Source organism: Paroedura picta, chromosome 5, assembly GCF_049243985.1.
Source record: "Paroedura picta isolate Pp20150507F chromosome 5, Ppicta_v3.0, whole genome shotgun sequence".
Classification (NCBI taxonomy): domain Eukaryota; kingdom Metazoa; phylum Chordata; class Lepidosauria; order Squamata; family Gekkonidae; genus Paroedura; species Paroedura picta.
The window spans coordinates 80454372-80477028 of NC_135373.1; the positions used below are offsets into that span (position 1 = coordinate 80454372).

The window sequence follows — 22657 nt, forward strand, 5'->3', positions numbered from 1 at the left end:
CTTTGATTATTGTCCGAGGCTTTCTGCATTGGCTTCACGAGGTGTCTGCCATTAAAAGTAGCCACAGTACATCACCAAAAATGAAAAGCAGCCTTATATGGAGTCCAATCATTGATCTGTGAAGATCAGTCTGTTCGACTAATGGGCTATGGTTATGTGGGATTTCAGGCACAGATCATTCCTGTTACCTGTTTTCTGATGCTTTAATTGGAGATGGCAGGTATTCATCCTGGAACCTTCAGCAAGCAAAACTGATAATGCTCTGCCCCTGAGCCATGGCTCCTCCCCATATCTGCATGGAAACTGGCTTATGGGGAGGGTACAGGGTAAAGTTAGTTTTATTTATTTTTATTTATTAAATTTTGTTGTGACAGTAATTGTGTTTGTAGTGCACTTTGGCCACTTTAAAATTCTACAAGCTAAAGAAAGGAATTAATTTTAAAAATACCCACCTAAACATTTGTTTTTTGGTTCCAGGAAAATGGCTACCAAGCTTTGTTAAGCAGCGATGACCAACTGTTCATTTATGAGACGGCTGGGGTCCTAATTGTGAACAGTGACTACTCTGCAGAAAGGAAGCAGGCTTTAATGAGAAATCTTTTGACTCCTCTAATGGAGAAATTTAAAGTACTCTTAGAAAAGCTTATGATGGCACAAGATGAGGATAGGCAGATGGCGCTGGCTGACTGCCTGAATCATGCTGTTGGCTTTGCAAGGTGGGAGCTGCACCGTTCAAGCATTGTGAATAAAGTAATGGCTCTGAACGAGTCTGTAAGCCCACAGGTGATAATGGATGCTTCATATATTTGGCAATGAAGAAGAATACCCTAGCTGTGATTTTCTGCTGGCTAACGGATTCTTCTCTTATGCACTATTGTATTCCTCTGTTACAGGCATGGAATTTATTTACAGGATAAAATTTGTTACAGGGTAGAATTCATTTATAAGATAACTCTCAAGTTTGAGAGCTACCGAAGTAAAAACAGTCTTTGTAGAAACTGGCTTCTCTTGTCTGGCTACTTAAGAGAAAAAACTACTGTGTTGTGTTTGATAATTACAGTATTTGCTGGCATATAAGACTACTTTTTCCCCTTGAAAAACATGCCTCCAAGTGGTGGGGTTGTCCTATACGCCGGGTGCACTTCAGTTGGGATAGACATAGCTGCCCATAGTACTGTAATGTAATGTAACAAACTCTATATTTTGAGTGGAAATGTTGGGGGGTCGCCTTATACGTCCAGTCATCTTATACGCCAGCAAATACGGTATTTAGTTATGTAATCTTTCCTGTGAGCATTGCAAAAAAGTAGCTAAAATCTCTTTAGAACAATCATAAACTCACAAGTGTTGTCATGCAATGCAGGTAATTATTTAAAATAAGCATAACTGCTTAAAATGTTTCAGAAATTAGACTTTCAAGTCAGTCTTGTTGTAATCTAAGGATTTGCATTCTGTAAAATCTAGCAGAAGACTGATGGCATTTTTGCTTTTCACAGCCGTACTAGCAAAGCTTTCAGCAACAAGCAGACAGTAAAACAATGTAGTTGCTCTGAAGTATATCTGGACTGCTTGAGAACATTTCTTCCGGCTCTCAGCTGTCCCCTACAGAAGGAGGTACTTAGAGGTGGTGTCCGTACCTTTCTTCATCGAATGATTATTTGTTTAGAGGAAGAAGTTCTTCCATTCATTCCTTCAGCCTCTGAACATATGCTCAAAGACTGTGAAGCAAAAGACCTTCAAGAGTTCATTCCTCTAATAAATCAAATCACAGCTAAGTTCAAGGTAGGAGTTCACTTCCATTTCAAGAATACAATGCTTAACATGGGAAGAGAATTCTTCTCTTTGGGACATCTGATTTCAGGAAAAAGCCATGATTTTCTTCATGTGTCCCTTCTAATGTTTTCTTTTTAGACCAATTAGGAAGTAGATTATAATTCCATTGAGCTTAATTGCAAAGTATCAGTATACTCTCAAATGCAGACATTGTGAAATTTTTGATAAATTCTCAGAATAACCTTACATAGAGGCTTTATGTTGGTTCTAGATATCTGCATGGTTTAAATTGAGTGGTTCAGTATTGGCAAGCTAATGCTCTTTGAATATAGTAATTTAATGGTCTAAGTCTTAATATTTGTTGCTTTGGAGATGGTCAGTGGTGTCTTTTCTATCTTATAGCAAAAGTTTTTGGGTACGTACACAGATTAAATGCATCTGCGTTTAGTATTCTTTGAAAATTCATATAGAAAATTTCCATAACACAGGGATCAGGGATGTCAAGCATGTGAGCAGGAACTCACTGCTAAACTTGAGTGGGCTTGGACAGATAATCTGCTTATCTGTAAATGGGTGAGAGTTAGCAGAGGCAAGTTACAATGAGATGATTCTGTTAACAAACTTGTTGAATTCTCAGAATATCATAGGAATACAAAATGCCTAAGAGTTAAAATAGAAAAATGCTCTCTTAATTGAAATCATGGTGGGACAGTAACTTTTACGTGCTTAAATGCCACAGTCTGGTACCCAAGGGGGAGGAGATATAGAACATTGTAGGTAAATTAAAGAAGGAAACACTATTTTCTTAACCTGTTTCTGTCCATTTAGTTGGCGGAATATGCGCTTCACGAATATTGCCATTAAGGAAGTAACTTTAAATACTGCTTGGAGCTGCAGTATAGCTAGTTCTGTGCACTTTTTACTGTGAACTGTTGTTAAAAAAACATCTAATGACAAGGATTATCACCCCTTATGTGGAACACATCCACATAAGGGGCAAGAATGCTTGTCTGCTGCCCTCCTCCCCCCCTTACCTATTGTTTTACCGACCTTGTCCCTTATCCCTCCCCCCAAGACACACACATAGACACAGACTGCCTCTCCCCTTCCCTTTTCCTTCCTTACCTCTAGCAGCAGGAGGGTCACTGTGTTAGGCAGTCCTCCACTGCCTCAGCTGGGTGACCCGTGGCTGTGTGATGTGGGGCTACTTTGGGGCTCCTGCAGCACTGCAGCTGGGCTGATCTCCACAGGCTGGCCTGTGCTGCTGCAGCTTTCCCAGCCTTTGTCGCTGGGCCATCCTGCACCAGCATCGTAGCTCCAGCCTCTGTGGACAGCTCTGCGACGGCTGGGCCGGCTGCTTCTGCCGCCATCAGTGGCCGCCTCCGTCTTCTGGTGTACTTGGGGGACGGGACTTACGGACGCCATGTCCATGAGTACTTCCATTTCACCAAGCGCGCTGGCTAGAAGATGTGTTCCATGTGAAAAACCTGAATGGAAAAACAAAGTAACAAAATGTCTGTTATTATTTTAGGGCTCAGTGAAATTATGGAGGGCTACGCTGTCATGTTAACAAAACTATTGTGGCTTTTGTGCTGGATCATATACATGTGAAATTACTAATAGTATCTTGATGTCACCAGTACGGACCTGTGAATTATTCTGGACTGTAAAATGAATTCCTGGCTTTGAATCTCCAATTTTATTGTTTATCTTGGGCAGTTACTTAATTTATTTTACTACGCTTTCTGTTCCTTATAAAGGTTTTTTGAACATGAGACAGCTGGGATACTAAATATATCAACTTGAATTCTGTGAATTATGCGCATAAAGGCAGAATTCTTTCCCCCCCCCCTTTCCCAGCAGACCCTGGAGATGTCCAAAACACTGATATTGAAGGTTGTGAGATCCCTGTGAACCAAAAGTTACACGGCAGTAAGGAATGGGGCACTCACACAACACTGTCCTCTTTCTTCAGCCAGCAAAAGTTCAGTTGGAGAAGTTCTTTAGCGCAAGTGTCTCAGTTGTGGCTTTTTTGTCCACACAAGTTCTGCAACCTCCACCACCAGGGTTTTGAGCATCAGGGTGGGTGGGCGTTCCTTACAAATGTGTACTCTCAGCCCTTATCTTCAAGTTGTAGTCGTTTGTGTTACCCTGAAAAGATTGCATTTATCTCACTATATTGTGACACTTCTGTGTTCTATTGATAATGTGTGTATTTACTTATGACTGTAGCATTTCAGCTGGGCCGCCCAGACTATACTTGAATTAATGGTATGATGTCAAGCTAAGAATTGTAGCTCTTGTCTCATATCTATGTTGCAACTTTGCCGACTAACTGGCTGTTCCCACCCCTTAATAGACCCAAGTCTCCCCATTTCTGCAACAAATGTTTATGCCACTGCTTCGCGCTATTTTTGAAGTCCTGCACCACCCAGCGGAAGAAAACGACCAGTCTGCTGCTTTGGAGAAACAGATGCTACGAAGGAGTTACTTTGCCTTTTTACAAACAGTCACTGGCAGTGGAATGAGTGAAGTCATAGCTAATCAGGGTAAGGAGCAGATCATGTTAGATTAATTTCATACACGGCATATGTGAACGTGTTTCAGTACCACAGCACTGAGCCGGTTTGCTGGGAGGGCAGTATAGAAATCTAACAAATAAATAAAAATACCCGTGTAGTTCTGTAGCAGTGATACAAATGGACATATTCTTGATTTAATCAGAGATGTTTCCCCCTACCCAGGCTGTTCTAAGGTTTCTCCAGTTTGGAAGTGCCATTGATGTGAGAGACTGTGAAGCAAAAGAATTTTAAAACTGAATATAAATTTTTTTTAGTACTTCTTCCTTAACAGCAGTGATGTGAAACATGTCGGCCATGGCCCACATTCACCCTGCCAAGGCCACTCATATGGCCTGAAAAGCAATCTCTGTTGGATGAAATGGCTGCTGAGCCTATGACTCTGGTATCTCTGAAAACGGACAGGATGCTGGGAGCTTCCTAAACTAAAAAATCTAAAAAACTGGGGAAAGTACACAGGAAAGCAGAGCTGCTGAAAGCATAAGTCTATAAGGAAGCTGCTCTGCTTGCCTTGCTGTAACCGCTCTGCGATTTGTCTTGCTGCTGGCTGCCTTGGGTTGCTGTGCACCTTTCCAGCCAGTCAGGGAGGTTTCTGCTTGCCTTCAGAAAGCCCCCTTCCTCCTTTCCCCCCTGGTTGGAGGCAAGCAGAACGTGCTCTGCCTAGGTAGAGAGGTGTACAGGGTAGCTGTAAGATTTTAAGGGAATGGCTGTGTCCCAGTTTCCCAGTTCTTCTCACCCCATTTCCCATTCTTCCTGCTCTTTTTTCCACCCCACCAACATCTCTCTCTTCCTCAAGGTACCAGGCATGAGTAACATGGTATGACCAGGTACGCTCAGCAGTATCAGGGAACAGGGTTAGAAATGGGCAGAGTGAGTGGGAACTCTGGCTTAGAGACTGAACTATGAGAGAGACCCCTGTTGGCTCATCCATTTGAATTTGAAACTCTTGCTTTAGAGTTACTGAATCTCTGACTTTTGAAACTCCATTAGAGCTGTGGCCTCAGCCTCCGGTCCAGGGACTGGTCCTGGTCTGTAGATCAGTTGGTACCGGGCCGCAGCTGCTCCTCATCCTCCTCCCTGGCTGCTGCCTCGGGGGCTGCCCTGACACTCTGCCGCCGGCTCATCTTTGGTGCTCTCCAGAGGCCACCATGGCTGGGGATCCCCCTCGGCGTGGCACTGCACAGCTGCTGCTATCAGCGCCCCCCAGCAGGTGGTGGGAAGTCAGGGGTGCCAGTGGGAAAGCAAGTGGAGCAGGGGCTCAGGCGGCAGTGGCGACGTCCCTCAGCAAAAGACTACACCCCCGCCCCAGGCCTCAGTAAAATTGTCAAGCATTGACCGGTCCCCGGTAATAAAAAGGTTGGGTACAACTGCCTTAGAGGACAAATTTCCCAGTTAGCTGCCATGGCATTCATCATAGAGAATATATACTAGTTCAAATCACTACAGGCTTGGTAGCTCAAAAGATTTCTTGCAGGATTTGGTGTTCTGAAAAGACGTGTAAGTCTTGCCATAAAATGATTATATATGTACTGCTTGAAAGTATAAAGTTGGAACTTTCTTCATATGTACCCTTATAGCCATCTTTACATTTGGCTCCTGTTGTCCAATATAGACTGACAAAGATTGGTTTTTGTACTATTCTTGGGTTGTGGGGCCATCTTCTGGTAGTTTTTGCTCCTAACATTTCACCTGCATTTGTGGCTGGCCTCTTCAGAGGTCTGTCATAGCTGTCAGGAACCAAGCTATGACAATATCATGATGCCTCAGAAGGTCTTCCTCACCACTTTGCTTCAAATACGATTTACCACTGAACTTTCCTTTCTCTAGGTGCAGAAAATGTAGAACATGTATTATTCACCATTATCCAAGGAGCTGTAGACTACCCAGACCCCATCGCTCAGAAAACTTGCTTTATTATTCTTTCAAAATTGGTGGAGCTTTGGGGTGAGTTTTGTCTTCATACTGCCCTTGCTTAAACGAATGATGCCTTTATGGATAAAGTATTTTATTATTCGCTGATAATCTCCCCTTCAAACATTACAGTATTTGCTGCTGGCATAGATAATACCCCAAATGCAGAGCTCTTTTTTCTTATTGGGTGAGTGGATTTTTGTGATAAGAACATAGGTAAACAATTTGATGTTTGTTTCTGTTTTTACAGGAGGCAAAGATGGACCTGTTGGCTTTGCAGACTTTGTCTACAAACACATTGTCCCTGCATGTTTCTTAGCACCTTTAAAGCAAACCTTTGATTTGGCAGATGCACAGACAGTATTGGTATGTTTTCTGGAACATTTGTTCTGTTGAGATTACTTGCTAAGTGCAGACTGAGTTATGCTTAGGAGAAATGTGTACAATTTAGAAGATGAATCTGTGGACCTGTCTAGCCTATAAAACAATCCTAATGTTTTACTATTTGTGCTAAAATATTCTTCTTCCATTTCTATAGGCTTTGTCAGAGTGTGCAGTGACTTTAAAAACAATTCATCTCAAAAGGGTAAGGATAGCACAAAGTTGGCTGTTTTATTTAATATCTGGGACTGCTTGGAGTTGCATCTGCAGTTGTTAGGATCTCTACCTAGTAGATGGTAATTATGGGTGACCCTTTTCTTTGACCTTCTAGCTCTCTTGACTTAGCAGTGTCATTGCAAAATTTCATTGACCTCAGCATTCCAGCTTCCTGAATTCAAACTTTTAAAATAAGTCACATGAACTGGACACATGCATCAATAAATTGGTTGGTTAATAAATTGCCTAATTGTCCTGAAGAATGAAACTTCTTCACCTTTACGATAGTCTGTGAAGGGTCTAAGAAGAGATTTGTGCTACATCACTGTGATGTATTTAGCACCACTACAGTCCATGATTCTCCACAGCTCATAGAAACAGCCTCTGGCCACAAAAATTAGAGTACATGAACTGGAGAGGAGGACAAATACTGCATGTCAGGGGAGCAGGAGAGTGGCAGTGCTTGTTCAGGCAATGTAAGGCTAGTCACCCATAAACTTTGTTGAAGTGATAGTTCAGAAGGGTTACATAAAAAGAAAAGCAGGCAGATAAGTTGGAAGTGGGAGACTTCGGGAGAAACAAGAAGGCTAGAGTAACAGGTCAGCTTCTAAAATTATGGAATTGACAAATTTTGATGTTTGAAGCCCCAGATTTGTATCGAATGCTGAAACCAATTTTACATATAATCCCATATAATCTAGGTCCCATATAATCTAGGGTTTTCTTTCTTGCTTTACATTGGGGACTCTCTCTCTAGGTTACTACTTAATATTCCTTTGTATTATACTTTGGCCAAATGAGGCTAATCTATAGTTGTTCAAGCAAAAAAAAAAAGATTGTTTAGGGGTAAAAATAAAAAAAAATATATTGAACTACTTTTAAAACATCAGATGTATTTTTTTCTAGGGCCTTGAATGTATTCATTATCTTCAGCAAGAATATCTGCCTTCACTGCAGGTAGCACCTGAAATAATACAGGTAGGAATTTGTTCTAGCTGATATCTTGGATTACTTGGGCAAACCTTGAAGCCTACTGAAGTAGGTTTTCCTGAGTTTGGTGTTTGTTGAATGGCAGTATGAGTGCCCTGGTGGATTCCACGTGGGGGGAAATTAGTTTAGAGGCAGAACTCTTCGTGCATCTAACAGTTGAGATAACAGTGCAGGAGTACTCTGCTCATTAGAATACTTACCCTTGGTCACTGTTGTTGCCATCTCAGATGCAACTTTCAGCTTTCCAGGAATGCAGGTAGCAGCTAGGAGATTATTAGACTAATTATAACCAAATGTTAAACTTTGGTCTTTTATAGGAATTCTGTCAAGCACTGCAGCAGCCTGATGCTAAAGTTTTTAAAAACTACTTAAAGGTAAACTTATTTACTGTTAAGTGTGTGTATGCATGCACAGGCATATACATTTTGAATTAAACTTTCTTCAATGTGTCATGATTTCTACTGATGCATTTCAACAGCCTAGTCATGTGAGTTCTGCTTGTGGGCACTTCCTGTCTTTTGCTACCACGGGAGCCAACAGTGTGCAGTGACTAAAGAGTAGTGGACTCTAATCTGGAGAAGTGGCTTTTGAGTCCCCACTTCTCCATATGCGGTCAGCTCGGTTACTTCGGGTCAGCAGTTACAGTTCTCTTAGGGCTGTTCTTGCAGAACAGTTTTCTTAGAGCTCCTTCAGCCCCACCTACCTCTCAGAGCATCTGTTGTGGGAAGAGGAAGGGAAAGGTGTTTATAAGCCGCTTTGGCATGCCTTCAAGTAGTGAAAAGTGGGGTACAGCTCTTCATCTTCTTTCTCCTGCCACTGAAAGTTCAAAGCTGCAGCTAGGGATGAAAATTAAACTCTGCACAACTTGATGCAGAAGCGGGATGATCTGGGTTCAGATTTATTACCGTAACTTTTCTGCATCGAGGAATAAATCACCAGAACCTAAATTGCCTTGATTAGTTGAAGCAATTTAGGCTGCAGTAGTTACCCTAAGGATGTGAACCCAGACCATCCTGTGTTGCATTTCTTTCTGTCTCTTCCCCTCTCCACTGTGTTTGACTGAGACAGGAAACTTATGGCATTGTCATGTTTCCCCCAAGATCACATGGCCGTTTTTAGATGATACCACCATCCATGTTTAAATCTGAAATATTAAAGTCCGGTTTTTAGAATAGTGTACCATGGCTGAAGTAATGAAACTGTTGCCTACCCACTTTGGGGTGCCCTTAATAATTACTGCCCATAAGAACAATTTCTAGGGACCTAGAATCTGACATCCTAATTGCCTGCTTGATCCTTGCCTTACTGCCGGTCATCTTGGTTTTCTTGAAGTCTAATATGATGTATACTTTTATGAAAACAGGTATTCTTTCAAAGAGCAAAACCCTAAGAAGTCTACTGGAATATTTGCCTGCTTCCCATAATCAGGAACTCCAGATATTAATTAATATGAATGCTCACTTTTGTGCCATTCAGATTGAATGATGTTGCTTTGTGCTTACATCAGTATGTATTTTAGCCTTTTCGTGTAAAAGTGCACATGGAACCTCCTGCATTGTGTTGGCTGAGACATATATGGTATGTGAACAACTCAACTTGCTTGCATACCTATTTAAAACATTCTGTAGGATAAACTGTATGCTGTAAGTAGTACAGCAGAAATAAAATACCTACTTTTTATTTTGAAGTTTAACAATGTATAAATTTATTCAAAGTCCTTAGCAATGGTTATAAATTGTGTACATTTTTAAATACTGAGTAAAATATTTGCAGATCAGAAAAGGAATTCATTTGTTCATGTCTGGTGATATAAAATAAAACAATCAAACTCCATTTTGTAGATAGTCGTTTTATTGGAGAGGTATTAATGCTGAAGTGTATGCTACAAAGCAGAGTTATTAATGGATCTGATCAAAAATAGGGTCTAAGTCTACATTTTTATACAAAAATAAATTTATTCAATAAAATCCACTAAGGTTCTTGAATCATTTGTTTTCCTGGTGTTGATTCTAAATCAGAGAGGGGTAGAAGAGAGAGTGTGTGTGTGTGTGTGTGATATTCATGTAACTCCGTTAAGTAGTGTACTTGGACAGGATTTTGATAGTTCTAGAAATTGCTATGTAAGCGACCACTTCCTCCATGAATGTTGCTGTACCCATAGGACATGGTTTGCATAGAAGTCAATACCATAATCCTTCCCTAACGTGGCAAGTCTTGCACAAGTGCACAGGTTGGAGAGCAAAACACCAGGTATATGCTACCCTGCATCAGATCTCTGCCCAGCTCTTGCACCCACCAGGCACTTCAGTTCACTCAACAATGTTTCTTTCTCTTTGGGTTTTGTCCTTCAGTCTCCAATGATGCTTCTTTCACAGACACCCATCCATGTCCCTGCTTCTGCAACCACTTCCAGCTAAGCTTCTTCCTTTCAAACCTGCTGGGAACTTGGCCAAAGTTATCCAGGCCCATTGAAGAAACTTGACCATAGCCCTTAAGGAGCACTGATATTTATTTTGTCAATGAGGCACACTGATCCAAAGGTGGTTCCAGATACATGAGCTGGAACCAGGTAAATAAAGGTTTCACTGTAAAAAAAAAAACCGTCTTTCTCCAGATACGTTTAATTCAAGCCTTATATGATTCTGGCAACACAAGAACAACCATGGATTTTGTTCTTGCAAGCATCAATCTACTATTCAAACAATGAATTTACCCATGCTTAATTAGTATGGCAGCTCAACTACAACCTCTCTGACAGCATGTATAGTTGCTTTGCACAAGTAGGACATGGCACTTGTTTAAAAGTCTCCCTGGTGATTGCTTTTGCTTTATCAGTATTGCATTTAACAATCTAATTCATACCATGATATTCTCCATTACTACGTATGGGTGTGAAAGTTAGATAGTGAAGAAAGCAGACAAGAAGTTGATTCATTTAAAATGTAGTGTTGGAGGAGAGTTTTACAGATACCATGGACCACCAGAAAGTGAGTTCTAGTGTTCACGGTGTTCTTTCATCCGCACCAAGCGTGGCTACTAGCACCCTACCTGCTTTCTGAACACTTGGCGACAGTAATCCATGCAATGGTCACTTTCAGACTAGACTACTGTATCTCTACGCTGGCCTACCTTTGGCTCTGACCCAGAAATTGCAGCTGGTACAAAAAGGGTCCTCACTGGAACATTGTGGAGAGCCCATATTCAGTTAGTGCAACACCATCTGCACTGGCTACCATTCTGCTTCCGGATCAAGTTTAAGGTTTTGGTTTTAACCTCTGAGGCTATATGCGGCTTGGATCCTGCTTATCTGCGGGACTACTTATCTGCTTATGCCCCCCCCCAGGGCTCTTCGCTCTGTGGGTATGAATTTACTGGTGGTCCCAGGACCCTGGGATATATGCCTGGCCTTGATCAGGGATAGGGCTTTTTTGGCCCAAGCACCAACCTGGTAGAATGAGCTCCTGCAGCTATGGGCCCTGGGGGATTTGTCAGCTTTACGCAGGGCCTGCAAGACGGAGCTCTTCCACCAGGCATATGGTTGAGGCCAGAGCAGCTCCTGGCGCTGTCAGCTGTGGATCTCTAGCTGAAACCAAGTCCCTGCTCCCAGATAGAGAGTAATAGACCCTTGCTGAATGGGGGGCGGGGAGTGCGTTATATATTTACTAGCTTCAAAGCCTGTTCCTAAGAACGGGCCTTGAAAGGGTCCCCTCCCCTGGCCCCCCAGCCAGGCAGCTTAAGGTGGCTTTGGGCCACAGCTCACAGGGGGCTGGGCAGGGGCTGGGCAGCTCATTAGCAGTCCTGGGACAGAGCTCCTTAGCAGGTAGTCAGCAGGCTGGGAGGCCCTTGTTAGCAGGCCCAGCCTAGGAGACCAAGAGGCCCTTTAGCGAGCTCTCATTAGCAGGCTCTTCACCATGACCCTTTGCCCAGTGCCCTCTCCCCTTACCTGCTGCTGGCTCCAGGCACTGAGGTGCATTTGAGAGCAAAGAGGCTAGAGTCCAGGGATGGGGGGGGGGGGTGGGAGCTGCAGGGGCAGGGCCAGTTTGGCCCTATTTCAACTCAGACAGCCGGACACATTCCACCCCCCAGGCTGTTTCACAAATATATAGAGGAACCATGGATAAGGATTATCCACCATCTTTATATTGTGTTTTAATGGGTTTTTAGAGGATTTAATTGTATTCATGGATCTTCGTAAACCGCTGCAAGACATTTGTGAGGGGTGGTATATAAATATAAAAATAAATAACAATATGTGGAAAAATTGAAGGCAGCAGGAGAAGAAGACTCAACATGAGACAGATTAACTCAGTCAAGGAACCTACAGCCTCCAATTTGCAGGACTTTAGTCAGGATGTTGAACAATAGAATGTTTTGGTGGTCATTAATTCATAGGATCACTAAGTCAGAAACAACGTGACAGCACTTAAAACACACACGCATAACTATCCTTCACTGAGGATGATGCTTTCAAGGGCTGATGTTCAAAAGTAATATCAAAGCCTCATAAACCTTTACTGACTGCAGCAAAAATAGGCTTGGTGGGGGGTGGAGTCTGGAATTACTGTCCTGATTATGATTGGCGTAGGGAAATGTATTAACCGGGATTAACAATATGATGTTTAACAAGGGATGTAGATTATTCCAGATTACGCTGATAATATGGTAAATTTAGGTGGTATTAATATAACACTGTTGTCACTGTTTCGACCTGAAACCTCTCAGTGCCAATTTACACATTACAAAACTCCATGTGATAGACATGTTAACACAAGGAGTTTGGATCAGAAGTATACTAGGAGTTTGTGCTGGAATCTCAGTTATAGAGGTGTGGAGATCAGAACTGGAGTGCATAGGTAAAAGGGGTCCTACCAGCCAGTAAGGTTAAGAGCAGTGGACCTGAATCTGGAGAACTGGGTTTGATTCCCTACTCTTCCACATGAAACCTGATCAGTGTCCTTGGACCAGTCAAAGTTCAATCAGAACTCTCTTAGCCCCACCTACCTCATAAGGTGCATGTAAGATGCTTTGAGACTCCTTAAAATAGATAAAAGGGGTATAAAGGCCAACTCTTCTATGCAGTTTTCCCAATGTGAATTGACCCAGAGAGCTGTTACTTGCTTGGCTTAAGTTCTTTGCTGGTGGCTGCATGCAAGTTTCCCCCAATGGACCTAATAGTACCTACGGCTCTTTAAGGTTGTGAGGATGGAACCAGGGGCTGGCTTGCTGTGCTGCTGATCCAGGTTGGGTTCTTGTACATTTAGAAATGGAATTTGAAATTGAATTGACAGGTCCACGTGTCTGCAATGGGGACTTGGTAATGCAAAAATCAGTCCCAGATTGCAAATTTCTGGGTAGGGACTGGGCAGGAACAGCACAGAAATTAGTCTATGATCTAAAATAATCCAATGAAGATCCAAATTAGAATTCTAATTCATATTTCCATTGGATTATTTTAGATTTTAGACTCTAATACAATTGAGAGACTAACAGAATTTATTCCAGCATAAGGTTTAATTGTTGAAGCTCACTTTGTCGAATGCACATTTCAATGTATTTGATGAAGTGGTATCTCAGTAATGAAAGTTTATGCTGGAATAAACTCAGTTGATATTTTTCACTGTACTGTATCATTCAACTGAAGAAGCTAGATTGACAAACTACCATACAATGCCATTAGTATTTGCATTAGTAATGGTTTCTCTTGAGTTTTGTTAAAAGAGACTGTTCCTCTGGAGCGTAACATGTGATGTAAGTTAGACCATTAGGTATGTATGTACCCTATCATTTTTTTATATACTGTAAGCAAAGAATTACTAAATTTATAAATCTGTACAATAAAAGACTGCAATCTGGGAGATTTGTCATTCTGCTTTGTTTGCTAAAGTCCATTTCTGTCCTCCAATGCTATACCTAGTTTTGCTGACTTACTGGTGACTTTTGCTACAGTAAAGAGAGCCAGTTTGGTGTAGTGGTTAGGAGTGTGGACTTCTAATCTGGCGAGCCGGGTTCGATTCTGCGCTCCCCCACATGCTGCCAGCTGGGTGACCTTGGGCTCGCCACAGCACTGATAAAACTGTTCTGACCGGGCAGTGATATCAGGGCTCTCTCAGCCTCACCCACCCCACAGGGTGTCTGTTGTGGGGAGAGGAATGGGAAGGCAACTGTAAGCCGCTTTGAGCCTCCTTCGGGTAGGGAAAAGCGGCATATAAGAACCAACTCTTCTTCTAAATTAGGCATTTGAAAATGGTCTCAAATTCCCTCTTGGATCCCTACATTTTTAGCTGCCTCAACCTGTCACACATTGAGGTGTACTAAAACAAATGTCAGGAATGTTCTTTGAAAACAATGAAAGAGGCCTAAAGATCACTGGATACAGTGGGAACCAGGAATGCCACTTTACTTGCACGGACTCCATCAAAATACATTTTTTGCCGTCAAGTTGCAGCTAACTTATGGTGACCCCATAGTTTTTTTTTAAAGCAAGAGATGGCCTGTCTCTGATTAGCCACCCTGGACTTCCTTGGTGGTAAACCAGGGCTGACCCCTGCTTGATTTCCGGTATCTGACAAGATCAGGCTAGCCCGGGCTATCCAAGTTATTTGCAATGAAAATGTGAAACAGATTTTATGAAACCTTTCCTGACAGCCTTCAAAGTAAAAGTATCTGCCATTGGAATCATTCTTCTGAAATGGGAATGAGTTTCCCAAAATGAGATGGGAATGGCACATGTATTCTGGGGTTGAAATCACAGACCCAAGAGTAGAAAGACAGTCATTGGACACAGGTAGAATGGTCTGGAAGTGGAAAGACAGCCCGCAGAGTGGAGCAACAGGCCTGTATTAAAAGCAGTGTCCTGCAACTGTAATCATAAACCTTAGAGTAGAATTAAGTACCCTATGTATAAATGTATATTTCTGGAGTTTGTGTTGTTCTCAAATCAGCAGCTCAAGAGTTATCCAACTTGTTTGCTTGTTTGGTTTCTTTCCAGAGAAAAAAGAAAGAGCCTATCCCAGGCTATCAAAATCAGTATACAATATAATATTTATTCAATACTCCTTAATAAGATATTAAATTCAACATCAAAATGTGGCTTGTCTCTATTTTAATAATTAATGAAACAACCAGAACAAACTTTACTGATATAACATTGGCCTTCAGCTTGCAGGTACAGGACAGCTTTGTCAAGAGGGGAGTGGTCAGTATCAGTTTATACTACAACTCTGAGTTGGATGAATATTGAAATACTGGAAACTTGCTAGGATAAGTTTCACAATCATAGGAGGAAACAACCACTGATGAAAGTTGAACATTAAAACGGCACAAATCTAGAGTCCATTCTGGTTGCTTCATTCATTATTAAAATAGAGACTAGACCCATTTTGACATTGGATTTAATATCTTATTAAGGAGTATTGTATAAATATTATATTGTATGCTGATTTTGATAGCCTGGGATAGGTTCTTTCTTTTTCCTGTTAATACATTTATTCAGAACCACCTGTTTTTTGGTGCTGTGGTTTCCTTCTACAGCCACCTCATTCTGCTTTGTTGACAATTCTAAAACTTTCCTCTCCCCCACTTTGTCTTCCTTAGAGTCCCATGGCACCCAAGTCTGTTTCCTTCCTATTTCCCTATGCTTCTGGTATTTGCCTATGCACTTTTGCCCACACTATTGACAACTAATATCCATCCCACAGTGTCTCTGTGAAAATCCTATAGTCAAGGTAATTGGTACTTTCTTCTATGAAGATTTTAATATCTAATATGCAGTATGTCAGGCCATTTGCCCATCTTGACAAATACTGTGATTTTTCAGTATCTCAGGCACAGGGCAGTTCTCTGTTTCATGCTTTTCATTTTACACCAATTTGAGGCAAAGCTGATCCATGAATTATTGCACAACTGCCAGAAACACTAACACAACATTTATTTTATTACGCTGCAAGGTTTGTAATTTCATTCAGAGCAATGATTCCAGTTCCTGTACGTGTAAACTACTCCCAGGGATTATCACTTCCTTCTAGGGGCTGTCATTCCAGTCCCTGAGCAAGATTTCAGGTCCAGGGACGATTTCTCAAAATCCATTCTACATTTTCATTGCAACTTCTGTGTGCTCTATTTCAGTAGAGCCGATGCAAACCAATTGGCATTCCTGGTTTCTATTATACTCAATGGGCTTTCAAGTCTGTTCCACTGTTTCCAATAGACATTCCTGTCATTCATTTTCGTGCATCCCCACACACTGTGCATTCTCTTGTCCTGACTGAAATCATCAATATTTCATGTAATTTAGTTCGAAGCTCGCTGGGTGACCTTTTGCCAGTAAATACTCTCTGGCTAGCCTACCACAGAGAGTTGTTGCGTTGACCAAACGGAGAAGGGTACGCTTTGTTACACCTGAGCTCCTTTGGAGGAAAGGAGAACAGATACTGTGGTTTGGGCCTAACTGCCACGGCGGGGATTTTCTGTGGCGCAGGAAACATCTGCAGATGGGAACCCGTCAGCTGATTAGCGCGGAGCCTTGCTGCGGCCAGCAGTGTACTGCTCAAGCCGCAGCTTGGTTTCCCTCCTTCCATCCTCCAGCCGTGGCCTCCTCCCCAGGCCACTAGGCGGCTGCGATCCCCTCCGCGGTAGGCGCTTCGTGGGAAGGGGTGTGCCTGCGCGAGCCAAACGGGGCGACCCACCTCGGCCGTGCGTGGAGCGGGCCCGCCTCCTGCGCGTCAGCAAGCCGGAAGCAGCCTGCGGAGCGGAGAGCGGAGAGCCGGAGGGGGCTTGGGCCAGGGCTGGCGAAGGGCCGTCCCGCCTTCGCCGTCGAGGGGGCGCCGGAGGGGGCTCGCAGCGGGTAAGGCGGAGAGAGAGGCGGGCAGGAAACGTGTCGCCCCGTGTCGTGTTCCTAACAGCGAGTGCAGGACGGCTGCCTGCGCGAGGGGAGGGCGGTCAGACTTGCAGGCCTGAGCTGGGGGAATTCCCGCGCTGTCCTCTTCGGAAGCGGCCGCGGCGGCAGCTGCTGGGCCGGAGATGGGTGGAGGGTGGGAAGGAAGGAAGGAGAAGGAAGGAAGGAAGGAGGAAGGGAAAAGTGCTTGCAGCGCGGTGGTGACCAAAGGAGGGGGGGGGGAGACGCTCCTGTGTTTTAGAGAGGAGTCTCTGGCAGATGCAGCTTTTCTCAAGCCAACTTGCAGCGGCCGAAAGTTCCCTGACACGACGATACAATCAGACGAGTTTTCCCGGCGTCCTTATCTTCTTTGCCCTCTCCCGGGACTGTTCCGGACAGGGACTCCTGAAGAAACCGGTGACTCTGCGGCATTCTCGTGCCTTGTCAAAGTCTCCGCCTCGTGTTTCCTCAGCTAATTTCCTGGGTCTTGTTTACTTTGTATCTCAGCAGCCTCCACGCTTCCTTAAAGGTGGCGTTCAGACATGCATGCAAGAGGCAGCCTGCACGAATCGTTACAGTGGTTTCGTTATCATCCGAGTTTCCTATACAAATATTTTGCAATGGAGGTAGTGTATGGGCTCAGCTGTAAGGTACCGAGAGATGTATGACTAGGCATTCGCATGGTTCTGTCACTGCTTGTTCTTATTAAGGGCTGAGTAATGTGGTGCAGTCTTTCCACTGTCTAAGGATTTTGCCCCTGGGTGTTAAGGTCTCCATTGTCATTTCAAGTGTTGATTTTGGCTTTGAGAGACTTGGGATCAAATTCTTAAATTGGCCATTAGTTGCAAAAAAGTGCTTGCTCCTTGGCGACTCCATTCGAGCTCAGAGGACAAATAGTTTAAAAGGACACACTAGCCTTTTTGCCTAGTAACTTGTGATAATTTGCACCTCAGTGTTTGCAGTAGCAGAGGACAATAGTTGTGAAGAAGTGTATCCTACACTTCTAAGCAGTTTGAATTACCTGCCATAGGAGAACCCCTTTATTTAAAACGTTTAAATTCTCCCTTTCTATGGACCCATGTATCAGGTGGATTAAGGTTCAGTTAAAACAATATACCTCGTTAAGTGTGGAGTTCACCTCCCTTTGCATAACAGGAGCATTGTAGAGTTACTGTCTCTTTGAGGCCTTTTGTTTTCTAACAGATATTTGAAGTACTCTGTGATTGTTTACGTGACATTTAACTTAAAAAAAAACTTTATCTGCAGAAATAGGACCAGCTTCCTTCTGTACAATTCTGTAGTTCTGGAGTATGCCTAGTTTTATACACTAGCTGTTTCTTCCAGTTTAAGACCACCCAGCAGGAGAGCTGATATCTCTTTAGGGCACCATAGACATAGATGGATTTGGCCAACTTAACCAGAGGTAGCTTCAGGATTGACCTGGCTGTAGCGGCTATTGCTACTGCCTGATGTTGAGGTAGATTGCAGGAGTGAGCTGAAGTTTTAATCACCTGCAGGCTTACTAAAATTGACATAGGACTTTGGTATAGGTGACTGATAGCTGAGGGGTAAAAAAGGATAAAAGGAAATATTTTGGGTGGGGAGAAAATACTCATTAGGAGGAAGAAAATAAGCACAGCTTTTAGCCAAGGCGCCTCCCCAAAGATGAGCTGAGTGCTGAGCGCAAGCAAACATGACCTTTCCGCTTGAAAGTACAGATCAGCAGTACATTCCACAAACATAGTTATACCATTCAAAAACTTTTGACACCAGTAGATTGAGAAGGGTGTAAGGCTGTTTAGGATTACATGCAAGGTACTTAGTATCACAGTGTTGTTTGATGTAGCAAGCTAGAGACTCCCACCCTGATGCCTTCCTCTGGTGCTTGATTACCAATTGCTCTACTGACAGATATGGGCTAGATAAATATGCAACTAAGAAGAATGCTCATATCATGTCAGTTATAAGTATCTGAAAATGAACATATTTTAGAAGAGTCAAGCATGGAAGAAGAGTCATATTCGTATGAACAGATATTGTAAGACTTAATGTCAGGAAGCAGATGGGTACCGTATTTGCCGGCGTATAAGACGACCCCCCAACATTTCCACTCAAAATATAGAGTTTGTTGCATTACAGTACAGTACTATGGGCCACTATGGGCAGCTATGTCTATCCCAACTGAAGTGCCGCCGGCGTATAGGACGACCCCCCCACTTGGAGGCATGTTTTTCAGGGTGAAAAAGTAGTCTTATACACCAGCAAATACTGTAGTTATTAATTAGAATATAGTCCAGTGTTAAAATAGGAGCCCAGAAGTGAACTTCTGTAACCTTTGTTTAATATTGTATTGGTCAAATGTGAAAACTGGGTGAGTCTTTTTTTTGGGGGGGGGGGAATGTAAAAAAATAAAGTAAAAATTAGGGGGAATTTATAAGAATCAAAATATGGATGTTTATTATTTATGAGATGATTAGAAATACTTTGGCATGTAACTTAGGTTTTATAGCTTATATATATGGGAGAAACTTTTGCACAGAAATGATTAAGTACGCTTAAGAACTTCAACCTACCTGTCACCCTTTAGCATATAATACAGTGTAAAATTGTTATCTGTGCTGTCATGTGATATTTATCTACCTTTGATCCTATGCAGCGCACAACATTTACAGCACAATGTCTTGGATATAAGTAAAGCTTGAATGCAGCAGAATACATGTAACACCTCTTTGGTGTTTACCCCCTTCCCATTGTAGATTCATAGAATCATAGAGTTGGAAGGGACCTCCTGGATCATCTAGTCCAACTCCCTGCACTATGCAGGACACTCACAACCCTATCGCTCATCCACTCTAACCTACAACCCTCTTGAACCTTCACAAAATCAGCCTCTCCATCAGATGGCTATCCAGCCTCTGTTTAAAAATTTCCAAAGATGGAAATCCCACCACCTCCCAAGGAAGCCTGTTCTACTGAGAAACCACTCTGTCAGGAACTTATTCCGGATGTTGAGATGGAATTTCCTTTGAATTAATTTCATCCAATTGGGTCTGGTCTGTCCCTCCGGGACAAGAGAGAACAACTCTGCTCCATCCTCTGCTCCAAATACTTGAAGATGGCTATCACATCCCCTCTCAGTCGTCTCCTCTCCAGGCTAAGCAGACCAAGCTCCCCCAACCTTTCTTCACACGTGTTGGTCTCCAACCCACTAACCATCTTTGCTGCCCTCCTCTGGACATGCTCCAGTGTCTACATCCCTCTTCAACTGTGGTGCTCCAAACTGAACACAGTACTCCAAGTCAGGCTGAACCAGAGCAGAGTAAAGCCATACCATCACCTCCCATGATCTGGTCATGATACTCTGTTTGATATAGCCCAAAATACCATTTGCCTTTTTAGCCACTGAATCACACTACTGACTTATGTTCAATGTATGGTCCACTAAGACTCCTAGAACTTTTTTGCACATGCTACTGCCAAGCCAAGTCTCCCTCATTCTATATTGGTGTATATGTTTTTTCCTACCTAAATGCAGAACTTTACATTTGTCCCTGTTGAATTTCATTTTATTCAGTTTAGACCAGCCTATCAAGATCATCCTGTATTCTGATTCTGTCTTCTGCTGTGTTTGCTACCCCTCCCAATTTAGTATCGTCTGCAAATTTAATAAGTATCCCCCTCTAATCCCTCATCCAAATCATTTATAAATATGTTGAACAACACATTTATAAATGATTTTGATTTGATGAGGGATTTGTAGCCCCATCCATTTCCCAAAGAGCTGTTTCTGAAGATTGGGGAGGAGTCCCAGAAATGGTATGACACATAACACGAGGAGCTTCAGTAAGAAGGGGAAATTAGCATAAATAATAATTTTTCCCTATTACATGGACTTTGTTCCATTTGCAGAAGAAATAAGCTGTACTTAATTGCATTTTATTTTATTTTATTACGTAGTGATTAAAAGGAAGAACAACAGACAAGGTAGTCAACTAGAATGGTGCACAATGTTACCACTGAAAGAATGTATAAGGACAATAGAAACAAAGGCTCTTTTTTCACTTTCATAAGTTCACTTTGTTTAGAGGATTTATAAATAGAGACCTCCTATCCAGAGCTCCACAGGCATTTTAATGCTTGTGTAGGAACCCCTGAGTCGTGTAGGCTTTCTTATTTGCTGCAAAGTTAAGGCATTTCATTGTACGCATGAAGCTTTCCTCAACACTGTAGTGAATATGGGAGTCTTAATGCTTTTGACAGTTCTGAATGCACATCAGACTTGCTGCATATGCAAAGAGCTTTTTGTTGAGACAAAAGTGTATGGCCAATTCCTTTTAAACAGAAGTGAGAGAATTTGTATAAGAATACTTGTTTGTGATTTCCTACTTGAGCCACCGCTGTGAGCTCTCAGTAAGAAAAGAGAAATGTGAGAGAGCACATCTGTATATAGCATATTGTTATTTTATGCTGTTATCATGTAATTGTGAATGCTATAATTTAAAAAGTAGATTTTCTTCCATTGTAATAATGTCAATGGGAATAATATTTTAATTCCTTGTTAAGGTTACATAAAAATCACCTATTCAAGAGCAAATATGCAGAGCACTCCAAATTATCTCTGGCTTGTATCAGACATCTTGGGACAAGGAGCTACTGCAAATGTTTTCCGTGGACGACACAAGGTTTGTATATCCTATCCATCATATCCAAAATGCTTTAGCATTGTTAAAGTATACTCATTGTCTAGACCAGTGTTTACAGGGAAAAGGTGCCTGAGATCAATTCAAGAGGCTGTGGCTGAAGGCTGAGCAAGGGGGCTGGACCTCTATGGGCAGGATAATGTGACCTCCCTCTGCCATAGCTTCTGGCCACAGCTTCTTCCTCCTCACCTTCCTGCAGTGTGACCTTTGCAGAAGCCAGCTCCACTCCTGACTGGGAATATTCACCAGATGGGCTGTCAGCTAACCATATGAACATGAAAGAGACCATGATAGATCAGTCCAGCCCTCTGTGTCACACAGTCACCAAATTCCAGGGATCATCAAGAGGTCCACCAGCAGGGCGAGAACTACATAAGTCCTCCCACTATTGTTCCCCAAGCACCAAGAAAATAAGACCATCACTGCCCCAATCATAAGAACAAAAAAATGCCATGTTAGATCAGGCCATCAAGAGTCTTTGTGCCACACAGGGATTACAAGTCCCCAGAGTCCCTGTGCCAGAAACCAACCAATTGGAAAGTGATTCTGGGGTTCTGGCCCTGCTGGTGGGCCTCCTGATGGCCCTTGGGTTTTGGCCACCCCTCCCCCCAGTATGGCATCTCTAGCAATGTGTGAATGTCAAAGAGGCCTAGTAACATCACTTCCTGCAATGTGGGAGTGTTCTGCTGATGTTACATCCTGTGGGAGTGTCATGGTGATGTCATTTCCAGTGGCACATGTCTTTTAGGGGGTCGTCAAAGCCTATGTGTTTGATCTTTCTTTTGGAAAATGATTTTTTTAACATTAATGATGGACATAGATATTGCACTGGCATTTTTAAAATGCTGTTTACTCTGTTTTTCAGTCAGACCCATTTATAAAGTAACAGTGGTGTTGTATATACCATTTGTATTTTTTGAATTTGCCATTTTTTATTCTGATCATATCTATGGAAAAGTTTTTCCCACTGTTCGTTAATTAATTAATTTTGTTTTAAAGAATTTATAAAAACAGTAATTAGAATTTCATTAATGAAATTCTTTTGTGACATGTTTTTCATTTTTCTTTTACAGAAAACCGGTGACTTGTATGCTGTCAAAGTATTTAATAACTTCAGTTTCCTTCGTCCTGTTGATGTTCAGATGCGAGAGTTTGAAGTATTAAAGAAACTGAATCACAAAAACATTGTAAAATTATTTGCCATTGAGGAAGAGGTAACTAACTGGGGCTGTGCA

At 42.4% G+C, this 22657-nt stretch overlaps 2 protein-coding genes across 5 annotated transcripts in view; both read left to right on the forward strand.

Annotated features, from left to right (window-relative positions):
• Positions 1–9821, forward strand: part of XPOT (exportin for tRNA) — a 30090-nt gene extending 20269 nt beyond the window's left edge. For all 4 annotated transcript variants that reach the window (XM_077338692.1, XM_077338694.1, XM_077338691.1 and 1 more), the window contains 9 exons: positions 478–716; positions 1497–1782; positions 4133–4322; positions 6180–6296; positions 6514–6629; positions 6802–6849; positions 7767–7838; positions 8168–8224; positions 9214–9821. In XM_077338692.1, coding sequence (XP_077194807.1) covers positions 478–716; positions 1497–1782; positions 4133–4322; positions 6180–6296; positions 6514–6629; positions 6802–6849; positions 7767–7838; positions 8168–8224; positions 9214–9240 — 1152 coding nt within the window. In that variant the 3' untranslated portion in view covers positions 9241–9821. The remainder of the gene's footprint in view (positions 1–477; positions 717–1496; positions 1783–4132; positions 4323–6179; positions 6297–6513; positions 6630–6801; positions 6850–7766; positions 7839–8167; positions 8225–9213) is intronic.
• A 6721-nt stretch (positions 9822–16542) lies between these two features.
• The window catches only part of TBK1 (TANK binding kinase 1), a 29547-nt gene continuing 23432 nt past the window's right edge, over positions 16543–22657 (forward strand). The window contains exons 1-3 of the mRNA XM_077338695.1: positions 16543–16692; positions 21286–21404; positions 22496–22636. Coding sequence (XP_077194810.1) covers positions 21318–21404; positions 22496–22636 — 228 coding nt within the window. The 5' untranslated portion in view covers positions 16543–16692; positions 21286–21317. The remainder of the gene's footprint in view (positions 16693–21285; positions 21405–22495; positions 22637–22657) is intronic.